The sequence below is a fragment of the Temnothorax nylanderi genome, unplaced genomic scaffold (genome assembly GCF_030848795.1).
Source record: "Temnothorax nylanderi isolate EJ_2023f unplaced genomic scaffold, tnyl_v1.0 TNYL_tig0029_pilon, whole genome shotgun sequence".
Taxonomy (NCBI): Eukaryota; Metazoa; Arthropoda; class Insecta; order Hymenoptera; family Formicidae; genus Temnothorax; species Temnothorax nylanderi.
The window spans coordinates 1,232,318-1,253,061 of record NW_027249091.1 but is presented as its reverse complement, the minus strand read 5'-3'; the positions used below and the strand labels follow the sequence as shown (position 1 = coordinate 1,253,061).

At 43.9% G+C, this 20,744-nt stretch overlaps 1 protein-coding gene across 1 annotated transcript in view; it reads left to right on the top strand.

Moving 5' to 3' along the window:
* The window catches only part of Hs3st-a (Heparan sulfate 3-O sulfotransferase-A), a 44,938-nt gene that overhangs the window by 9,323 nt on the left and 14,871 nt on the right, over positions 1-20,744 (top strand). The window contains exons 2-4 of the mRNA XM_071702342.1: positions 7,456-7,556; positions 17,982-18,075; positions 20,494-20,707. Coding sequence (XP_071558443.1) covers positions 18,017-18,075; positions 20,494-20,707 — 273 coding nt within the window. The 5' untranslated portion in view covers positions 7,456-7,556; positions 17,982-18,016. The remainder of the gene's footprint in view (positions 1-7,455; positions 7,557-17,981; positions 18,076-20,493; positions 20,708-20,744) is intronic.

Sequence of the window (20,744 nt, the reverse complement as noted above, 5' to 3'; positions counted from 1 at the left end):
TGTCGCGAGCCTTATTGACATCGATAATTCCCACGATGCCATTCTTTTCCTTCCGTGACGAAGATTTCTGAAATACGAAGCCTGTGGTGCAGGAAGAGCGTCGTTAGTCGCGCAATTTCTTAGTGAAAGTATCTTTTCTTTTTCCGATTATCTCGTATCTCGAGGGATGATTACCTACTATAAATTTATATACCGGTTGAAAGTAAGGTCAACGAATCGCTCGAGAACATGCGACAGGACTTCCTTGAAACAGGGGTCGAGAAAAGAGGTTAATGCCTTTTCCAGCACTCGTGGTGTCGCCTTATACTTTGGACATACACGTCATTTGTAAAACAAGTGGGCTAAAAGGTTTAAAGGGACGGCCGTCAGGTATCGAGGAATATTTAAACTTCGCGCGAAGTTTTTTCGAAGATATCAGCCTCAAAGTTGCCGATACGTGACGTGCGATAAAGTAACTTCGTTCCGATCGAGTGCAGGGACCTTCCCGTGAACCTTAGTGCTCTTAAAAGCAGTTGCGTGTATGTGCAGCGTGCACATAAAGTTGTATGACAAGGCCTCTTCCTCTTCCTCTTTGGCGACTAAAATAGTATTCCAAATTATATCTCTTGTTGTGCACATTGAAATCGTTCAGACAACATTTAATATTCATTACGAGAAAGAGAGGAGAGAGTAATTTTTCATCATTATTTTAATACAAAATTATTATATCGAATATTGATAATCAAACGCATTTGAGAAATGCAACGGACTGTGGGGAATTGCGCATCAGTCATCTATTTTGTGACAGTCGGAATACATGGTGTGAAATTTGAACATGATCGATTAAACCACTCTCAAGTTCCGTGGAAACTTCGCAATTTGTGTCGCCGTATTCTGTTCTTCCTCCGTAATCCACTGATGGCAGAGTATTCTCGAATCGAATTTCTTGGATTATTGACGAAATTCAGATCTTCGCTGTTCTCATCAAACAATCATTTGTCATCGCCGCGCGATCTCTTTAATCATAAAGATTCAACATTAAATATAGTTGTCTAAGTTTTATTTATTTGCTACGAAATGTTACGTATAATAAAAATTTCATGTAAATGTTGAGTATTTTAAACTGTATATATAATGCTCTTTTCCGAGAATTCACGAGAGAGAAATGTCTCTTAAAAATTAAATTTAAAATGTTCGTTGAGAGAAACCGCACTTTTGATCTTTATTAAGCTTCCACTCGTAAAAAGTGACCAGTCTTGTGGCAAAACGTAATCTTTTCTGTTCACCGTACATGATGAGATTCCTATGACGATGTCCGTCGAGGTGAACGACATCCGGATCGGTCGGAAACACGGTAAATCCTTCGATTTTCTAGCAAAGCCTTTCGCGCGATGCCGCGTCACATTTTCACGTAAGCTTTTTCATGAATATCGTTCTTTTTTTCATGCAAGTTATTTATGTCTTGTCTCCAGTTTTCTACGTTTTTACCCAGGACAAATTTTGATTGCTCGAAATATATTTTTCGTGCGAAAAATATAGATCTTTACGTGATTTTCCATCGGAGAATTCGAGCCAAGTTTTGTCGATTCGAATCCAATATTCAGTATGACATAAATATTTCTCTGACACGTTGAATCATTGTTTACTGCATGCTCGAGCCGAAGGAGCCATTTTAAGAATTTAATGTGTTCCACGCTATAAATAATATGCTCGATATAAAAAAAACCGATAAGCGGCGAATTAAGGATGATGAAGTGCAGATAACCCCACAGCGTGCTCTGGCGATTACCGCGTCTCTTTAAGAAGTCCATGTACAACCTACGTGACTGAGAATTAAGGCAATGTAATCCTTCTTAAGAAGTATACATTGACATAATAAAGATAGTGACTACTTGGCCGCGCGGCTAAAAAAAATACTGGCTGCCAGCTGGAAAAAGTTGGCTTTAGTTTCTAAAGCCGAGATATTCAACAGCTTTTTACGAGCTTTGCGCATAGCGTGTCCTATTTTCTACATAATAAGATACTGTCTCTCGGAGCATTGTACGTTTCTTGCTTCGTTACCGGCAATTTCCGCACGGCGGCCGCAAGTTGCGACGCGCGCGCGTCGCGAATCTCAAAGCAGCGCACGTCGCGCGCAGGCACACCGTGATTCAGCTACCAGAATCAATTTTTAACGCACGACGCTCTTTCTCTTTCTCCCCTTTTTCTGGATTTTTCCTCTCGCAGAATGAGAAATATCTTCAACGTGTACAGGGTCGCAGCCCCTAACGTTAGAATGAAGAGCAGCGGTTTAGCCGGAGAAAGAATTTTCGTCACTCGCAGTCAGGTTTACATACGCGAGGGAAAGGGATTATACGGGAAAGGTTTATATAGTGTCACACGCGGCAACTGTTCGGCGTGCGCTACGTTTCCACGCGATCTGATCGAGTCGAATCAGATTGCGTCAAATAACAGTCGAGAGTAGCTTTGTGTCACGCCAGTGCCGCTATTGTACGTCTATTAGTGGCCGCTGGTCTATAAGTACGTCTATAAGTGGCCGTAATTCGTCGATCGGATTTTATACGGTAATCAGAGCGAACTCGATAATTCACCTCAAGTCGATGTTGGATTGAGCGTTACGTTGTTCATTATAAAGGACGTTTATTAAAATATTACGCTCACGGGGAAGAAGCGTGCAACATGTTTTATCAAAGTCCATCCGGGAGAGATACTTTTTTTAACGTTGCGTTCACGTTGCTTCTTTACGAACGCGAGCTGATTACCGATCGCGTTGATTCGCGCTCCGTTCTCTTATTCATTAACGATATCTTCATTGCTTTGTTGCGCCGTCGTGACTTCATTTCACGAGCTTCGCGTGCGAGCCGCGATACTGTACGCTGCTGCTCAGCATGATTTTTGTCAAGAAACAAGTATCAAGCGCTTCGAGCCAAATGGCCTAATTTCGCTTCGACAGAGATAACAATTTCTAGCGGAGGTTTACACGCAGCACACCTGAAAAATGCAAGTAACCGCTGTAATAGATTTCTGATAGGCGCGGGCAGAAATAAGGTTCCTCGATAAAAAGACAAAAAGCACCTTCCGGCAAAATTCTGCTGCCTGCATTTTCTGTCGCAATGAATTATTTATGTTGCGACACGAATTTTATAGTTAACGCGCGCGCGGCGTTTGCCTTTTTTTTGTTTTTTATCTTTTTTTTTTTTCTTAAATTGCTCAAGATACTCGACGAAAACGCCCAGCGTGCAAACTTTCCGAACGCTGTTTACACACGCTGCATTCATTTCCCGTACAGTACAACACCTGACCGTTTCGAGAATGCGCCGTGAAATAGCGGATTAAGATCGCAGTTTGTCTTTGGCGTTTAATGCCGAACTTTCGACATGGAAGTTTCACTACGTAAGTCGAATTAACAATAGCCGCTCGCGCTTTGAATTCGCTCTCTCGCGACAGCTATTTCGAGACAACGCATTCACTGTACAATTGCAACATGATCAAACGCGTTTGCAGGGCGTTTAAATTTATAAATTGAAAGTAATTTATTTAATTAATTATTATTATTAATAATAATAATAATTTTACTAACTGTTACTTGTTATTTGTGTCGTGTTTTTTTTTTATACGGGTCATAATATATTTCTGTGTCCGAACGCTTGTATCTCATTTGAATTCTCTTTCACTGATTTTCGCTATATAAATTAATATAACAGCAAGATCGGGTATTAAAAAGAGACGTAGAAATATCATGCGTTTTGATGCAATAACATCAAACAACCAGTTCCTTATTAAGCCTTTGCCATTTCATTCTGCAAGCGTACATAATTTGCAACGAGCCCCGACATATGGGGTCGCGGTATGACGAATAATTCAGAATAATTCACCGCTACGCCGGTGCAATTTGTCTTACATTGTGTACGCCTTCCACGACACATCTTTCGCGCGTGACTTTATGCTCAATCGTCTTGCTTACAACGAGCACTTCAGCGGCATAATGCTTGCTGTCCAATTAGTAGCGATAAGTCGCGTTACCTGCCGTGTCTCGCGTGCGTTTGCGCAACTTTATCTTATTCGTGTATTTAAGCCGTATCGAGTCATTCTTTTCTCGCCGCCCCGAGGTAGCGCGAGGTGTCATAAACAGCGTAAGCGTTGAGCAAGGGATGCAAATCCGTCTTTGTGGGGCAAGACGTGCCCGTTTGTACAGCACAAATGGATGATACAAGACGCATGCAGCGCGAGCGCGCTTCCTCCTTACCTTAATCCATTAAGCTCGATATCTACACGCGCAACATCGCAGCAGCGCGCCGTACGACACGACGAGGAATCGATTAAGGAGAGGAATAAAGGAGAGAGAAGAAAGCCGCTCGGGCAGCGCTACGCACGTGTTGTGTGTGTGTGTGTGTGTGTGTGTGTGTGTGTGTGTGTGTGTGTGCGGACGGGCGGAATCATTGCCTCGTAAAAGAAAAAAAACCCGGTTATAGAGAAACATCAGGCTACGGTGGGATTTGTGGGGTAAAATATGATGTGATATCTCTCGTCGGAGGAAAAACTGCCCGCGGCATGTTGCCGCGGAGCTCTCTTCGAGAATCTCTCGTCGTGATAACGCGGAAGTTGCGCGTCAAGCGTCCGCGCCGGCTCCGCTTCGCCTTCGTGTGTAGGTGTTCGACCCAATTCTACGTTCTCCTTCATCGCGCCCGCGTCGCGTCGCCTCTTTTTCCCATTTTTCCCGAACGACCGAGCACCCGATACATCTGGCTTCGAGGACGGCTGCCACAAGTGGCGCCGAAAGAATAGGGTATCGATATACCCTCCCTTATGTAGGACATTTCTTCCGAAAACACTGAGAACGAATAATCTCCAGGGGAAAGGAAAGAAATCCGCGATTTTGCAGTCCAAGGCTTCGCGTGCGCGGGCGTAGACACGCAAAATCGTGCGGTCGCCGAAGAAAGAAGTGTAAGTGTGACTCAGCTGGTTCCCGTAGGTCGCGTGTTACGATCAAATGTCTTATTATAGTGTCTACGCCGTTGGGAGCATGCAATAATTATACGATTATGCGCGCCGGTTGACGTGTTACTTTCATTATTTACCAGTCAATTTACGAAAGAAAGTTTTTCAGCCGCGGTTATAAATAACGTCGTGTTTTTAGAAGAATGTTGCACGCTAGGCTAAGTCCACTTCGCTATTATTTTCACGCGACACGCATTTCTAACGTTATTCATCGGAATCATAAATCGCTGATTTCGGGGTTTATTTTTACGAGCGTATCTCTGAAATTCCAGAATTTCGAAATTTTTCCGTCTATTAAAATCGTGCGTTTATGCGTTGTTCGCATGTACGGTTTTTCCCCGAGCGAAAACATGTTTAACAGTGGTACTTATATTTTATCCAGGATCATAGTTTTTCATATCAAGTGTACAAAGAAAACCGTGTTTCACATTTTTCAACATTCTTCAACGTACTGTATGTATATGAGAAGCGTACGATATGAGCTTCGATAAATATCGCGGAATACTAACGATGTTAGCATAGTTGGTTGTGTCATCGGACATAATAAAATCCGCTGGAAAAAAATTTCAATTTTCGTCCGTATTGTTGTCTTTTGTTTGAATACGAGCCATATGTGCCTGAGATATTCTTATCAACGAGGAAGTTATTATCGGTTTTCGCGACCCTTCGTATTTTACGTACCACACGATATAACAACTTCATCCGCGTACCGCAGTGACGAGGCAATTAATCCGCGTGACAACGATTGAAGCTATTAATTTTCAATCGGTCGGCTCGACATTAATCGCAGGTTTATTAATTAGTTTCGGGATCCAAAGATAACGACAAATCGGAAGAGCGTCATCCTTGAGTGAGTTACGAGCCAATTGCAGTGTTTATGCTAATTTGCGATACGATGTCCCATATCACTTTGGAGATAGCATTAAGTAAATTTGTTATATTTTACGAAAGTCGCCGACAAATAATCATAAACACAATGTTAAAGACGATCGTCGGCACACGCAACGCAACGGGAAAATTTGCTCCCTGCGAGTGACGAATGATAATTGTGAAAGTTTCAAAAATCAGATGATTTGTGAAACAGCAACGCCCGCGCCGCGCGCTGTTGCGGTTCCAGAAACTCGTTTCGGGCAGACAAATTCACCGTGGCTTTTCGCCAGACATGCCGCTATTCCTTCATCTCGCCGACGCTAAGCTATCCCCGTTCCAATTTGCTCGGAAAATGTTTTTCCTCACTCCGTGACTCGAAGCCGTGAACGGGGACGACTTGGAAATTGTAAGAACGTCTTCGGGCGCGTGAAGAAACGCTTGGACAAGACGAGACTTCTTTCCAGCCTTTCCAACGTTATATATATATTTCCTCGCTTAAATACTTGGAAAGGTTCCGTGAACTCGAGAAGGTAGAAGCTCGGCGGATTCGAAGTTAAGAGCAAAGAATCTAATAGAAGAAAAATCAGGTCTCGCGTTTCGATCCGGCGAGATACGAAATATTCTCTTCTTTTAACTTACGTTGAACTTCCTAACGCGCATTCGTATTATTTTACTGAAATACCGAGAGGGAAGGTTTTCCTTAAACCCACTTGTTTCTCATCGAAAGTCGATTTATTTAACGAACTGGCGGAGCATCTTTCTCGGGGGATTCGCCGTATTGTTAGAAGAAGCGAACACAGGAAACGTACGGATTTGTAGCGATTTCTATCCGATTCCAATTAAAGACTCGTTCGAGACGTCGGTCGTCGCAACGTTACGAGTTTCTCTTCTCGACGCTGAAACGCAAGCAGAGCCGCGAATCTTGCTCGTTACGTTATCTATGCATTACCGACAACTCGATTCCTTCCACGTTTCCTCAGGAATCGAACTACTCCGGCTCGAGTAATGACAACAAGAAGAATCGACGCTTATCTCGATCGATGCGAGAGAAAACGTGAGGAATAAAATAAAACAGCTAAATTATGGAAGCTGATGAAACGATGTACATTTATATCTCTTTTTATTAATACCAAATTACAACGGTTTCAACATAATAGCTGCAGAATTGATTAACAAGAGAGAGAGCCGTCCCGTATTCCCGTGATAGTATCTAATGCTCGCGTAATAGCGAGACTTTCGATCATCGAATTTCACTTATCTTCATCTCCGCTGCCGCGCGTATGAAACCAGAATCCTAGAGCTGACTATCCGAACGATTGCAGGAAATTGAAACTGGTGCCTATCTCTCTAGCTCGATCTCATCACCGAAAACTCAACGGTCGACGAGAGCTGCAGTGCGCGCGCGGATTAAGTGCGCGGCTCATTATTGATTATTCGTTACATTATTAATTACCCTGTGTGTCACGTTATAAATAATAATTAATTTACATCTTGTATAGGTTTGCACACTCTGTGTATCGAATCGTACCGTGTTTACTTAATATTAACTATTCTAATTTGCCCCCAACAAGTACAAATTTAATAACGCTAATTTTCATTCTATTGCAGAGTTTCAACGTACTCTCAACGCTCTCAACCCTCGCCATGCATGGATTTTGAACTTCCACTTCCAGTACGAGAGTCTGTGAAACTAGGCGCGACGCGGAACGGTAAGTTTGACAGATTTTTTCCCCCTATACATTTCCGCTTCTCAATCGTTCGCTGGTTAGATTAGCATATTGCGTTATTGTGATGCGTATATAAATGATGATTGCGCAATGGGCGAAATGGCAGTAACGAGCGACTCGTTTAATTAGGATTAGAACAACATGTCGAAGGATCTCATTAACGATAATATATATTCGCTGTTCGATAATAAACGTGACCGACAAACGTTGCAATTACCCTGTTGCGCTCAGATTCCGAATCCGATTCGGGGAAACAGAGACGAAACGATGGAGAGCGAGTCTCCGCACACACGCACGGTACGTGTATCACTCTCGAAGAATAATTCAGGGAGCCTTCAACATGGAACACGAGTTACGGGTGTGACGGTGCGGCGATCAATTCGAATCTCCGAACTGCGCGAAATTCCACGTCGCGAATTCTTCCATTCTACACGACGTTTTCGTGATAATTACCAGGTATCGGGTGGAGAAAATTTTATACGAGATACGGGAAATATGTGCAAACATGCGCGAACGTTTTTACATTAAATATAAGGATTTTGTACGTCACGGAGATGTCGAGACCACTCAGTCGGTTTTCTCTCGTTATTTATTTAACATGATTTAAATCGGGCTAGTAACGAGCTTCTGTAAATGGTGGGGAATTGTAATGATTTTTACCCGTGGCTGTGCTTTAATTAAATCTTCTTGTTTATTTCGTGTGAATAATATTGGTATGGTTATAGCTCTCTCGCCTAAACGGTTATGTTCTCGCGCGAGAAACGCGCGCGATGGAAATCACGAGTTGGTAAATTCACGACAGCGTGAAGCATGGGAGAATTTAAGCAAGAGCCATAAGAGAAATAAATTCGCTCGGGGGATAGTTCCCGGAGAAATTCCGGGCGCTCGCCTACTGGATACATCGGCATTTTCAAGGATAAAAGAGACTGTGTGATACGATATCGAACACTTCAGTCTATCTCCTTACTAGAAGCAGAGAACGGTATAAAGTACAATAAAGGGAAAAGCATATATGCCTGATCGAATTTCAGATTACTGTATACTTGCACTCACACTCGTTACCTAAAAAGACTAGAATTTTTCAAGTTTTTAATTGGATTACTAATATAAATAAAGCAGAGAAATACAACGATCGAGTCGTATGATTTTATCATGAAATTATCATTGGAGTAAAACTCGCGAACAGTTTTGCGCTCGTTGTAACAGAATCTCGCGTTTTCGCGTTTATTCAATCTGTCACGGCAAGCGAGCAATTGAATAATTGCTAAATACGAGACATTTTTTCAGATGTTTTGGAAAGAGAGAGAGAGAGAGAGTCGCTCATGAATATTTCAGTAGCGCGGGCTCGAGTCTCTCTGAAACGCAAACGTAAGAGGACTGAAAGAAACGCGGAGCATAATTTTTTTTTAAAATAAGAAAAAAAAAACATTAATATATTTTTCTTAAGAGACAAATGGTACGTGGAAACATTCCGCGCGTTTCTCTCCTTCCTCTTTTGCGGCGCACTTCCGTGGAAATTCTCGAAGAAATCTTTTTGCCGTTTCTGCGTACGGAAAATAAACGGGGACAAACTTTTAGCTCCGTAAAACATCATTATTAACTCTGTGCGTAGGCGCGGAACTAAATTTAACGTTACACCGTTGACAATGAACGGGGCTATGTATGTACGACGAGAGACTCGTGGACCTGTAAAATGTGGCGTGGGCGTGGGAAGTACGTGCCGGTGCGTCGTGATAAAAAAAAAACGATGCGTGAAATCACCAGAGTTAATAGACACTAAAATTAACGGTGACACGCACCGGCCGAAACACGCGAGCGTGTTTCGGAAATGTCGTCGGCTTCCTGCCGATCCCCGTCGCATTGCAATATCGGCTGCAATAAAGTTGAATCGCTCGAATCAGTTGTCAGAGTGATTCGTAGGTGGTTAGACCTATCGGTTTGACCTATGCACTCGTCGATTATTCTTCTTTCTTTCCGAATGACATCACCCACGTGATTTTCTTTAACCAGATATCCTGTTTCCTCTCGCAACTTGAGGGCAACTCCCCGCGCTTTTATCGTCCGTCGACCCACGCGTTTCTTCGATCGAACGAATCATATCCCGTGTTTTGTAGCAAAACACAGTATGTAATGGGAACAAATACATGTGTATTAACGGTCCGTTTAACCTTTTGAACATATCGAGGCGACTTTAATGATTTGATTAATCAGACATTCTCTCAGTGAGATAAGTGAATGGATTATTTCCATTATGCGTCCTGTCTGTGGGCCATTCTCGCGAGGAGTAGATTCCCGCGAAACAACATTAACGAGCAAGTTGCAAAATGGCCGGGAGAAGTTGAGCCGGTGGCTGAATGGATTAAAGCGCAACTACGTAGAGAGAGTATGGAGGATCCGGCTTCGGACCCCTCCCTTCCTACTCCGAACCCGTGCAAAACTTTTCGCAATTGTTAAAGTATTAACTCACTTTTAAAGCGGCTTTACTTTCGCGCATTTTTTGCCGGCGTGGAGCTGCGCGAGGCGGCACGAGGAAGCACTCCCCGATAATTAATTTGATTCGCGCTCCCATGTAGCTCTCTCCCTCTCTCTCTCTCTGTACGCGAATAATATTAAACGCGAATAATATTAACTACATACTAATCGTGTTTATGCTCGTTTTCGTCAAAATGCATTTCATCCGCGTGCCGTCGCGTCGTTATTTTTGAGGGCTTAAACTTGCACTCAACGTTCCGACGTATCGAATATAACATTTGACCTTAATTCCCGTTTCCCAAGTTATTCTAACTATGCCTTAAAGTATTTCAAATATATCTGTAAAAAAAAAGTGTAAAACATCGTTAACTATTTGCGTGCTTGGCTGATATTACTGTCTCTCGGAGATTCGGTAGTCGGCAGCGCGAGGAACTTCTAAAACTAAAATATTTGGTTGAACTTTACCAGTTGCATCCTACCGGTGTGTACTAATGAAAAAATGGCATATAAACACCGTCCAACTATTTTAAGAAACATCCTAGCGTGTCCAGAGAAGTTTTCCATTCTGGAAAGAATTTAAGGTCGAGTTGCCCGGGCTGGAGCTTCTCCCGTATAGCGACCCCATTCCATTTTCTCCTTTTCCATTGCGTTCGCCTCGTGTGCGGAACTGATGGTAAAATGAATCCGGCGCTATGAGGATTGTATTTTGTAGCGGGTCGAGTGGCACCTACGCGAAACGACATTACTCGTATAGCGAGAGCGAGAACGTAACAAAAATTGGATGAGCTGTGACGTTTAACTGAACCAGTCGCGGCGCGAGCTACAACCTGTAAATTTTTACTCATAAGTTCTAGACATTGCCGATTTGAGAGAGAAAGGAGAGATAACATTCGAATTATGCGACGAAAAACCGTTTCTACGCAAAATGCAACGCGTAACGAGTCTGAAAACAATTTTCACGCCTGATCATCGAAAACGGGATGGTTATTCCTCGAAATGTTTACGAACGCGCCGTAAGTGTCTTTTTAAAGCCTTTAAAATAGTTAGCGTTGACCAAATAGATCCGCATGCAGCGTGAAACGTCGTAAAGTCCATTTTTACAGTCTAACGTTCCTCGAAGAAGAACCCGCTGTAAAACGCCCCCTTCCCCTCCGCTGATGAATTTACGCAGCCTCGCGCCTTCTATTTACCATGAGGCGAGATAATAAAACTAATGATGCCGTTTTACCGGTTCCTGAAGGAAACGATAAAGTTCGTTTTCTGTAGTGCGGAGGCGTATCGAGACAAGGCACAGAACCTTCTTCCGCCTCGCGGTTTCCGACTTCCAACTCGATTTCGTTTCGCGGCGATTCGATTACGGACATCTATACCTGGTAACAGACTGAACGTCGACCTGGAGAAGGAAGAGAGGAGAAATACGTGAGGGATATAAATGATCTCGTATGGAACGGTACACGGCCGTTCGTTCACGAGCCCATCGAGAAAGGCGCAGGTATTATATTAATGTTTTATCGCGCTGTAATGCATCGGCGGTAATGCGCCTCGGCGCGCAGCAAATTATGAGCCGCGACCTAACTTGCCGTGCATTAAATTTCGAAAATAGAGCGCTTCGGTTACCAAGCACGAACGGTGGCAAAATGTATAGTTATTAGTATCGTTAGGATCAAGTCGCGTTCTATCGGAATAAAATTTCCGGCACAACTCCGACACATCTCCTTTTTCCCCGACGACGGACGGTGCAATATCGAGTTGCGCGCAAGACGAACGCATCGTGGTATCATCCGCGATTATGTCATCGCGATTGTGAGACCAGAAGGATCCGCATTACCGGAAAGTCACGTGAACTTTTGACCCGACCCGATTTTAGCTTGTAGCGATATTCATAAATTCATAAACGCATAGACCAATGAATTTATCGGAAACCGGACATCGGCGATGTGTTCGCGATTTTGTCCGCTTTAACGGCAATGAATATTTACTTCCTTTCTTTGTCTATTTTTTTTTTCGAAAAAAAAAAAATACGAGAAATTAATTAAAGCGGGACATAAACGATGCAGCGAATAAAGCGAACGCATAGTTGAGCGCAGTACGTCTATTTTTTTTCGTGAATATTCATGAACGATACGAAGCGACCACTTGGCGAAAATAATAAATTTCGTCGTTGATATTGGTTTATGTTTCGTAACGGTAACCCCGTCTGCGAGATTTTTGATTGCTTATTGTTACTATTGTTAAATTATTGGACAATCGTAGAGCATTCTAACGCGCCCCGTTTAGGTATGAGCACCGAACAATGCGGAAATTCTCGTGAGCGAAGCGTACCTGTTAGCGGTTAATCAAATATCGATTGTAGCGAACAAATGGGATCGAAGGGCGAGCGCGACCTGCCTCAATCTAATAAAATGAAAACGCGAAGAAACAAAAATCACGCGAGGTTTGCCTTTTCACGAAGCGGAGAGTGCGTCAGTTGCGTGACGTAGCGGCTCATTCGCAGTTTGGATAGCCGAGATACGTTTACAAATGTATTTGGGCTAATTTGTGTCGTCCACGCTCGTCCTCGCGTGGGCGACGCTATGTGCGTCTGATCAATAATAGACCCTCACTACTCGCGGCGCGCGGGCGAGCCAGCTCGTTATTTCGACACGCGCTCACGATACGGTGTATTCTTATTCGCGGGTCTCTTACGGAGACTATGGAGCAGCATAATCAACAGGATCATCGATTAAAAACTGATGAACGGAGAAACGAACGATGGCATCGCACGGGAAAATGAACGATCGTCTCGGCGCGAACATAGCGAACAGGCGCCCTCTTGAAAAAAATGTCAAGCGGGTGTCGAATATACGCATTTGCGTGTGTCTCCGATCGATGTTTCGTCGCCGGTTATTCATTTTAAGGAGAAAAGCGAGGTCAGGTCGATCGCCAGTCGGCAAGACCTTGACTCAGTGGCCGTATGCAGCGACGAGTGCGCACGCGCTCTCTCTTTCTCTCTCTCTTTCTCTTTCTCTCTCTGTCTCTCTCTCTATCAGTCTGGCGGCAATAAGCCAGGCCAGGTTAGAACGGAGTAGAACGTCGCTACTACTACCCCTCTACTATTACTACGCTTACGTTTACCACCCTCTCGATCGTTCGTACGCCTACGCCGCTCACGCGCGCACGTGTACAGCTCGATTCTCCTACGCAACTCCGATTAATGAACGCGTCACGAAGAGGTTGCGAGGTCTGCGCCCGCGATGCCCCACAACTCAATCCCCAATCCCTGACCTCTGACTCTCGACAAAAAGGTAAGATCAACCCTTGTCCGATTTGAATAATCTCCTATTCAAATATCGACAACCGGAGATATCTCCGTGTTTCTCCTTCTTTTAGGAGATAGATGGAGAATAATTCCCGTGACGCTTAGTTTTATTGTTTTTTGCAGTTACTAAACAGTCGCAATTAGTCCATCCTCCCTGATGTGGAGAGATCTCTAGCCGCCTCTTTGCTTTTACATACAAATATAAACGTTATCACCGGCATCATCATCGGAGTTGTCTCATTAGTATGCATAACCGATCTTTTTTTTCTTCTTTTGCGCGTATCTTATTTTGGACCATCGCGTGGTCCGAATAACGAGAAACAGGGGAATGATTCGAATCTCTTAGTTCAGGAGAGCTTTCCATCGGAAAAATTTGAGCAATTATTAAAAGGTCTGACCGCGCAAAGATAAAACATTAAGTACAATTGAATGTTAAATAAACTCAATTTAGTCTCGAGGGTAGACTCCAATTTCAGTTGCTGAAAAATTCATTCTGTAAATGGTAGTCCCGATTTGTATGAACAATTCAAATATCATTACCTGAAATTCTTCTTCTTTACGACATGATTGGTAACGGTATCGGTTTTCTGGTCAAACATAATGGATGCTTTAGCGCCATTCGCGTTATGAATAATTACGTAATTTGCGGCGAGATGTTGAGAGATTCTACCGCGGAGTATATCGATCATACGCCGCAATTATCCGATATCAACGCACGCGCGCTGGAGCAAAATCTCATTTTCCTAACTTGTCGTAACGTAAATTATTGCGTGTTTCTTATGTAAAAGACACGACAAAACGATGTAACACACGTTCGGGGAAAATCTTTCCGATTCATCGTCAGTGACTTTAATGCCATAGATATTTATACGTTATTCATGTGGCCGGATATACTAAATAACCGAATGACTACGGGTATAATGTGGATGGGAAAGGTCAAAGGATACTCCGAGATAACGGAACGCGTCTCTGTCCTTGAAAAGACCGAAGCGTTCTAGTTGCGCCGGCTGCTTTCTAAAGTTTTAAAGCGCGAGCTGTATCTAACCCTGCAAATTACCATAATCGGGTTTGCAGCATCGATTATGCGAATTGTGGCCGAAGCTTCGTTCACGCTATGTTCGAATTCGTGCTTGCCAGGTACGCGTCCCACTGAATTTAAACTAGATTCGTGCTAAATTAAGAATTTACAACTGCAAAGTAAACCGCGCGCCACGAGGTGAAATACGAAAAAAATATCGATTTACGTTCACGTACATTTCGCGGCCGGGATATTTTATCGGATTTCATCGGGCCACGATTAAATGATTGGGATAAAACGTGAAATCTGCTGAATTTAAAACGTGGAAAAACGAGTCGAGCAAGTTCAAGGTTCACCGTATATGTGGAAAGTATATAACCTTTGGACGTCTGACCTCCACTTCTTGGATTATATAGCAGAAATGTGTCGATGAAGGGCACTCGATGATGAAATCGGAAACTATGTCAAGTATTTTTGACGAGAGAGAGAGAGAGAGAGAGAGAGAGAGAGAGAGAGAGAGAGAGAGAGAGAGAGAGAGAGAGAGAGAGAGAGAGAACTGTGAAAGCATAGTACTGCGGATTCCAGAAATCGTGCTGCATCTAAGAAGTCTCTCGTTAGCTTTCAAAATCAGTTAAGGCAATCGAATCCTTTCTGAAGGATTTCTGAAGGATCTCCCTTTGCCTCATTTGGCTTCGCATAAGAGATACAGGTTCGCGCTTAATCCTATACTTATATGTATATACGTTTACGAAGCTTAGCCGCGGCACAGATAACATTTATCTAAAATAGGAACGGGCATCCCTTTGCTGATAAATGGCGCGTTATCTCGGCAATCCCGCCTTTTCATTGGCCCGCAGAATAATTTGACCCTTCGATAAGGGAAAGTAAGTTTGGACGCAAATCTCGATTACCGTGCCGTTATTTAAATGGTCGTTTCCGTCAAACTTATTCCAGGCTGCCTTATCTGGCGACGTTCAATTTCGAGGACAATCCGCATAATCGCCAACCCTTTGGCAATCCCAAATCTCTTCGGTAACACGAATGTACGTCTTGTATACAGGTGCTATTTTTACTTCAACAATTTTGGAGATTGTATCCGACTGGGGATCGTATCAAATACAAGACGGAATATTATTTTCCGTGCAAGAACAGAAATGCTGTTTTTCCATGTTATTCCTACACCTTCGTGTGGTCGAATGGGAAAATGTTTTCGCTCCGTTTAACCGATTTGTCAAATTCACGACACACTAGCAAGTTTCTGGGAAAGTATCGATTGCGGGCGCAGCCGCTACCTTTGCCGTTGCCGGCACGGCGCGGCCGAACTTTTACCGTTTTCGCGTGCTTCAGACACATCGACCGGCAACTTCCAAAGCGGTCGTTAAAGTAGCGGTAACCCTTGAACGATTTTCATAGATGCTGACCAGAAATCATGCAATCTACTGGAATTTACATGTATTCTGCGAATACATCGTGAATCTATTTGGAAGAATAATAACCGTTAAGAAAAGAATAATATCCTTTTGTCCTTATATCTGAACCTTAGAAGTAGAGAATTGTATCTCCAGCTTTTGTCAAAATTAGAGTTAATACTTTTTCCAATATACCATCAGTAGTTTAAAATTGTATAATGGTAAAGGATCTTATGTGTGTGTTCATTATTACTAGTTTCTAAAATACAATGTTTTAAAAAAGTCGTATTGGAAATTTTCATAGAAATAATCAACTTTAAATCTTGTTTTCTCTAAATTTCTAATAATGAAGATACCATTCTTTACCTTTAAAGTACAGATATATATATTTTTGCGATGCGAAATGCGATATAATACTGGGCAGAAAATTTACGATCGATATTTACTATTATTTACCTGCTGCTACCATTATTTAAACACACATGCAACATTGTCATTACCACGTTTTCTGTCCAGTTAGGTATTATTTGATTAATCCGAGGTCAATTCCAAGGGAGACAAAGCCGGAGATAAAAATCATTCTCGAAGGAATACTGAGAATTAACTTCTTGTCTTGTTCTCACCTTGGGGACAAACGCGGCGTTTAGATTCTGAATTTTTGATATCCTTTTTACCTTAATTCCTCATTTCCATGCATAAGACCATCTTATCCGTCTCTGACGATGATACTCTCGGTTTGTCAAGGATATCAAGTCCCAGCTCCTCCGTCCCAGCTCCAAATCCAAAAAGAGTATAGACGGAGCGAGCGGAATGTCCGGGCAGCGCGCCGAGTGCGTCTCGACGATAAATAGAGCGTAATTTCGTTTCCGTAGTGTGCTCGTCTCTAATTCTACCTTCTATCCACACTCTCGTCGTCTCGCGGAGGGTCGATGTTACGCAAGCGGAAGAATGTCGTGAGTTACATCATACCCGTCCCCGAGCCCCGTGAATTCGATATATCGATTCATCCCCCAACGCGACGCGACGGCGACGGCGACGCGACGCGAGGCGACGTGTCCTTGTTATTTCGTGCAACGGTCAGACGGTCACCAGACTGACGTAGATGAAAATAGTTACGTGGCAAAACGAATCGACAGCAACCCCGGAGCAACCCCGTCAAGTGCATTATCCGATCGATATAGGTTTCTGGAATGTATTCAAGGCTAGCAGTAGGAAATTCGATTCTTTCTCTCTATATATTATTTTTTTATCCTACATCGGTGTTTTATGTATTATGTGTACTCGACCCGCGTCGCGCAACGGAAAAACGCGAATGTACGAGTGCATAGATCATCATCTCCCTCTCGAATAGAACACGGCGATATATCAACGAGCGTAATGGTACACGCGTCGTAATGTCGTGTAGATAAATGGATACATGTGTTTATGCGCCGATGCATCCGTCGCGGCGTCGCGTCGTTTTCCAAAGAGCCGCGCGCTCGATGAGCAAAAGTCTGGATATATACTCGATAAGAATTGGTTGTTCCGTAGAAAACGCAATCTCCGCTTATTTATGAGAAAGACATAAAGACACGGAAACGTATAGAACATAAATCGATATCGTTTCCCGTTTCTCTCGAGGAATGGAACGTTTACGGTGTTTTAAAGATATATCGGAAGTGCACGGCTGTTTTAACGGTAAAGACATTAACCGTCGATGAACGTAATAACGTTCGCGCTATATAAATCCTGCGATGAACGTTACGAAGCTTGACACGTGATTAACAAAATATATAAGACGCAATATAAGATGGAGATATAAAACTGAGATGTGCTTGCGATATATTTACGGAGCTTTTAACAGTACGCGAACAGACAGTTTAGAATGAGAAAAGTTGCCATTCCACCGAGTGATTCTATTTACGCCCTATGCAAGTTTCGAGTCGCGCAACTGGGTCACCAAGGGACCTCCTGAAAAGCATTTGATTTCCCCATAGCACCGTCCTAACGCCCCTATTGTTGCCACGAAAAACTATGCTATTATTATTTATTAAGTGAAACTCTCAAAATTTTAGCGCGTTGCTGCATCACGGAATAACGATGCCATTTAAAATATCGCGATGCAGGGCGAATTACATTGCTCGAACATGTTGTAAGACTATTATTGTAGATACAGAGTGTATACATTGTCCAACGCATTTCTAACAAGATGGTCTGTTTGGTTGTTTCAGAAACTCCCACAATGTGAACGTACAAACAAACGCAAATGCCCAACAAGGCACGGCCTCGTCAAGAGTGGTCTCCTCAATCCCCCATAGATGTCTTGTAAGTATCGAAGGGATTTTCCGATTAAAATTGTACGGGAAATATATCTCGATATATCTCTCCTCCGTTCGCGATCGATTCAATTACATCGGAACCTTGCGGAATCCGCGGACGAGAGAATCGTATGTAATTAGTTAATTAAAGTTTCCGCGCTTGTCCTCCTGACGAGAAAATTGCTACTTTCCGCGGCTACGTCCATTGAATTAGCTCACGAGATAATGTTCAATTTTAACGGAACGGAAGATCATCGTGTGTTGCAATCCTTCTTTTGTCTTTAACACCAGTTATCTTTATCTTTAACGAGGCATCAAATTTCACGCCCGTTCAAAGTAAAGTCGCGCTCCGAAGTGCTCGTCTCGATAGTTACCTACATTAATGCGTTATGTAAATTTGCCTGGCCGTATAATTACACGTTGATACGCTACGACGGCAATAAGTAAATAGCTAGTCGTTCCGATAGTCGTGAGTGCCGAGCTTCGCTAGGAGCGCAACGACGCGGAAGGCAACTCTGGAAATTGCAATTTGTCCGACTAACACGGGCCGCGTATTTCCCACGGAAACACCTCGGCCGCGCCGCGCCGCGCCACGCCACACCGCGCCACGCAATGGCACAAAGCAAATTTTAGCCAGAAAACTTGCGCGTCAAATGGCTCCCATTGTGCAATAGGGAGTCGACTGTAACGCGAATGTTATTCCGGGCGTATTTCGAGCGGAGCGAGGGGCGGGGAGAAGGGCTCGTTAAAAATATAATATTAAAGCGTCTGTGGATACGCGATACGCGCGGGGTCGTTCGTAACATCAAGTATCTAGTTACGGATAAAGAAGAAAGTCCGGGCAAACACCCGTAAATACCCGCAATCTCTTTCGAACGTGCGCAGTTTCGTAAGATCTTCGAACGCGGGGGGAGATGTAAACGGAATAAAAAAGATGGAGGATAGAACGACTTCGTTAGCGATAGATTCGCTAATTGCGTCTCGAGCTGCAATTAAGACTAAAAGTGACGCGACGAGGAACGCGGGTATACGTACTCGATTATTCTGACAAATCAACGTGAAACCGATGATGTAACGCGGCTGGAGGCGCATCGGGCAATAAACGTTAGAGGAGCCATTACATCGGAATACAAGATACAGCCGCATCAAATTTAGATTGCGCTCTGTCTCAGGGGTACCGACCTTTCTGCATCATTTAGTACAGTGGATCGATCCTCCGCGCCTCCTCGATCTTCCCCCCTTTCGCCCTCCCCGTGTCTCGTTTCAGAAGTTCATTAGCTATTCGGAGTTTAAGAGCTCTCGAGTACAAGTTTCGTCACTTGTGAATTTTGATTCATTCTTCGGGGGGCTATACGCTCGCCGCGGACGACTTTCGCCGTGGGATCTTTATTCACGCGAGAACATGTAATTTACATGCCTGTTGCGCTAATGCTGTAAATGTCTCACCTCGAGCAACGTTAACAAATATAATCTGGGGGGGGGGGGCAAGTCGAGAACGCGAGAACGTTATCAATTTTTGTCGTCTATAATTCAGGCGTGCGTCTTTCATCGACGATAAATGTGGGAAACGACGACTCGGCACGATTATCGATAATACACGCCGGTAAAGATACGTAAATATGTAATGTACAGTAACGTAATGTCTTGTAAGATAGTTCGAGTTTAATCGCCCATTATTTTTCGCTCACGGGACAGCATGCGGGTCGATGATTTATCGTTCGCGGGCAGAGGCCACGAAATCCTAACGTATGACTCGGTGGAATCGCCGGTAAATCCGCCGATCGATCCTTTTGAGCCCGCATTCAATGGCGAACGAAATTAGCGAGCGCGCGGCATTGACAACCGCTTTGTTCGTCTGTCACGCGAGCGTTCCCGCGATAAATTTGCGCCCGCAACCGTAGCGTTTCGTGTAAATGCCAATCAGCTGCATAATTATCGGTCACGAGCCACTGCGGTGGCCCGAAATTGTTTCTACTCGCTTAGTTAGAGTTTAGAGCGCGGAAAATAAACCTGCGGCCTGCGTTAAATAATCCGTTACTTTTAACACCCCTCTCTTCCGATTCGTTCCCGATAAATCGGATCGTGGACTTAGGAGTCGTAATGGCTTGTAAATTGGACGCCCCGCGAGATATCCGTGCATCGTATCCGCGTGCGCGGCGCACTGTAATAATCGACGATCACGCTGAGACTTAATCATTCCTACCGCGCCTCGGCGAAGAAAGAATAGATTAGAGACGTCGCCCGTAACTAACGGCGCTGTTGCGTGCTAAGAGGAGGGAAAAACGAGGGAGAGAAACGCGATTGCCCTTTGAGAACCTTTCAGAGTGGAGGCTCGTGTTCGAGAGAATCGAGCTCGACTGAGTCTCGGCACTTTGAAACTTTTGAATATCCGGCGAGACAGGCGTTTCTCGATTGTCTGCCGCAGGTGGATGCCCCGCTCCACCATGAGGCCGGCCGAGGGTGACGCGTCGGATTGCATTTTAGTGGTCGGCGTATCCAGATCGAAAATGGCCGTCGCTTTTCTATCGGTCGCCCTGCTGTCTCTCTTCCTCACCTTCCACATACTCTACGACAGCGCCGTTTACAGCCTCCATGCGGTCTCCGCCGTCGAAGGACGCACGGTCGAGCTGGTTTCTCAGGTAACGTGTCTCTCGTAACAAAAATTGCATTTCGCGA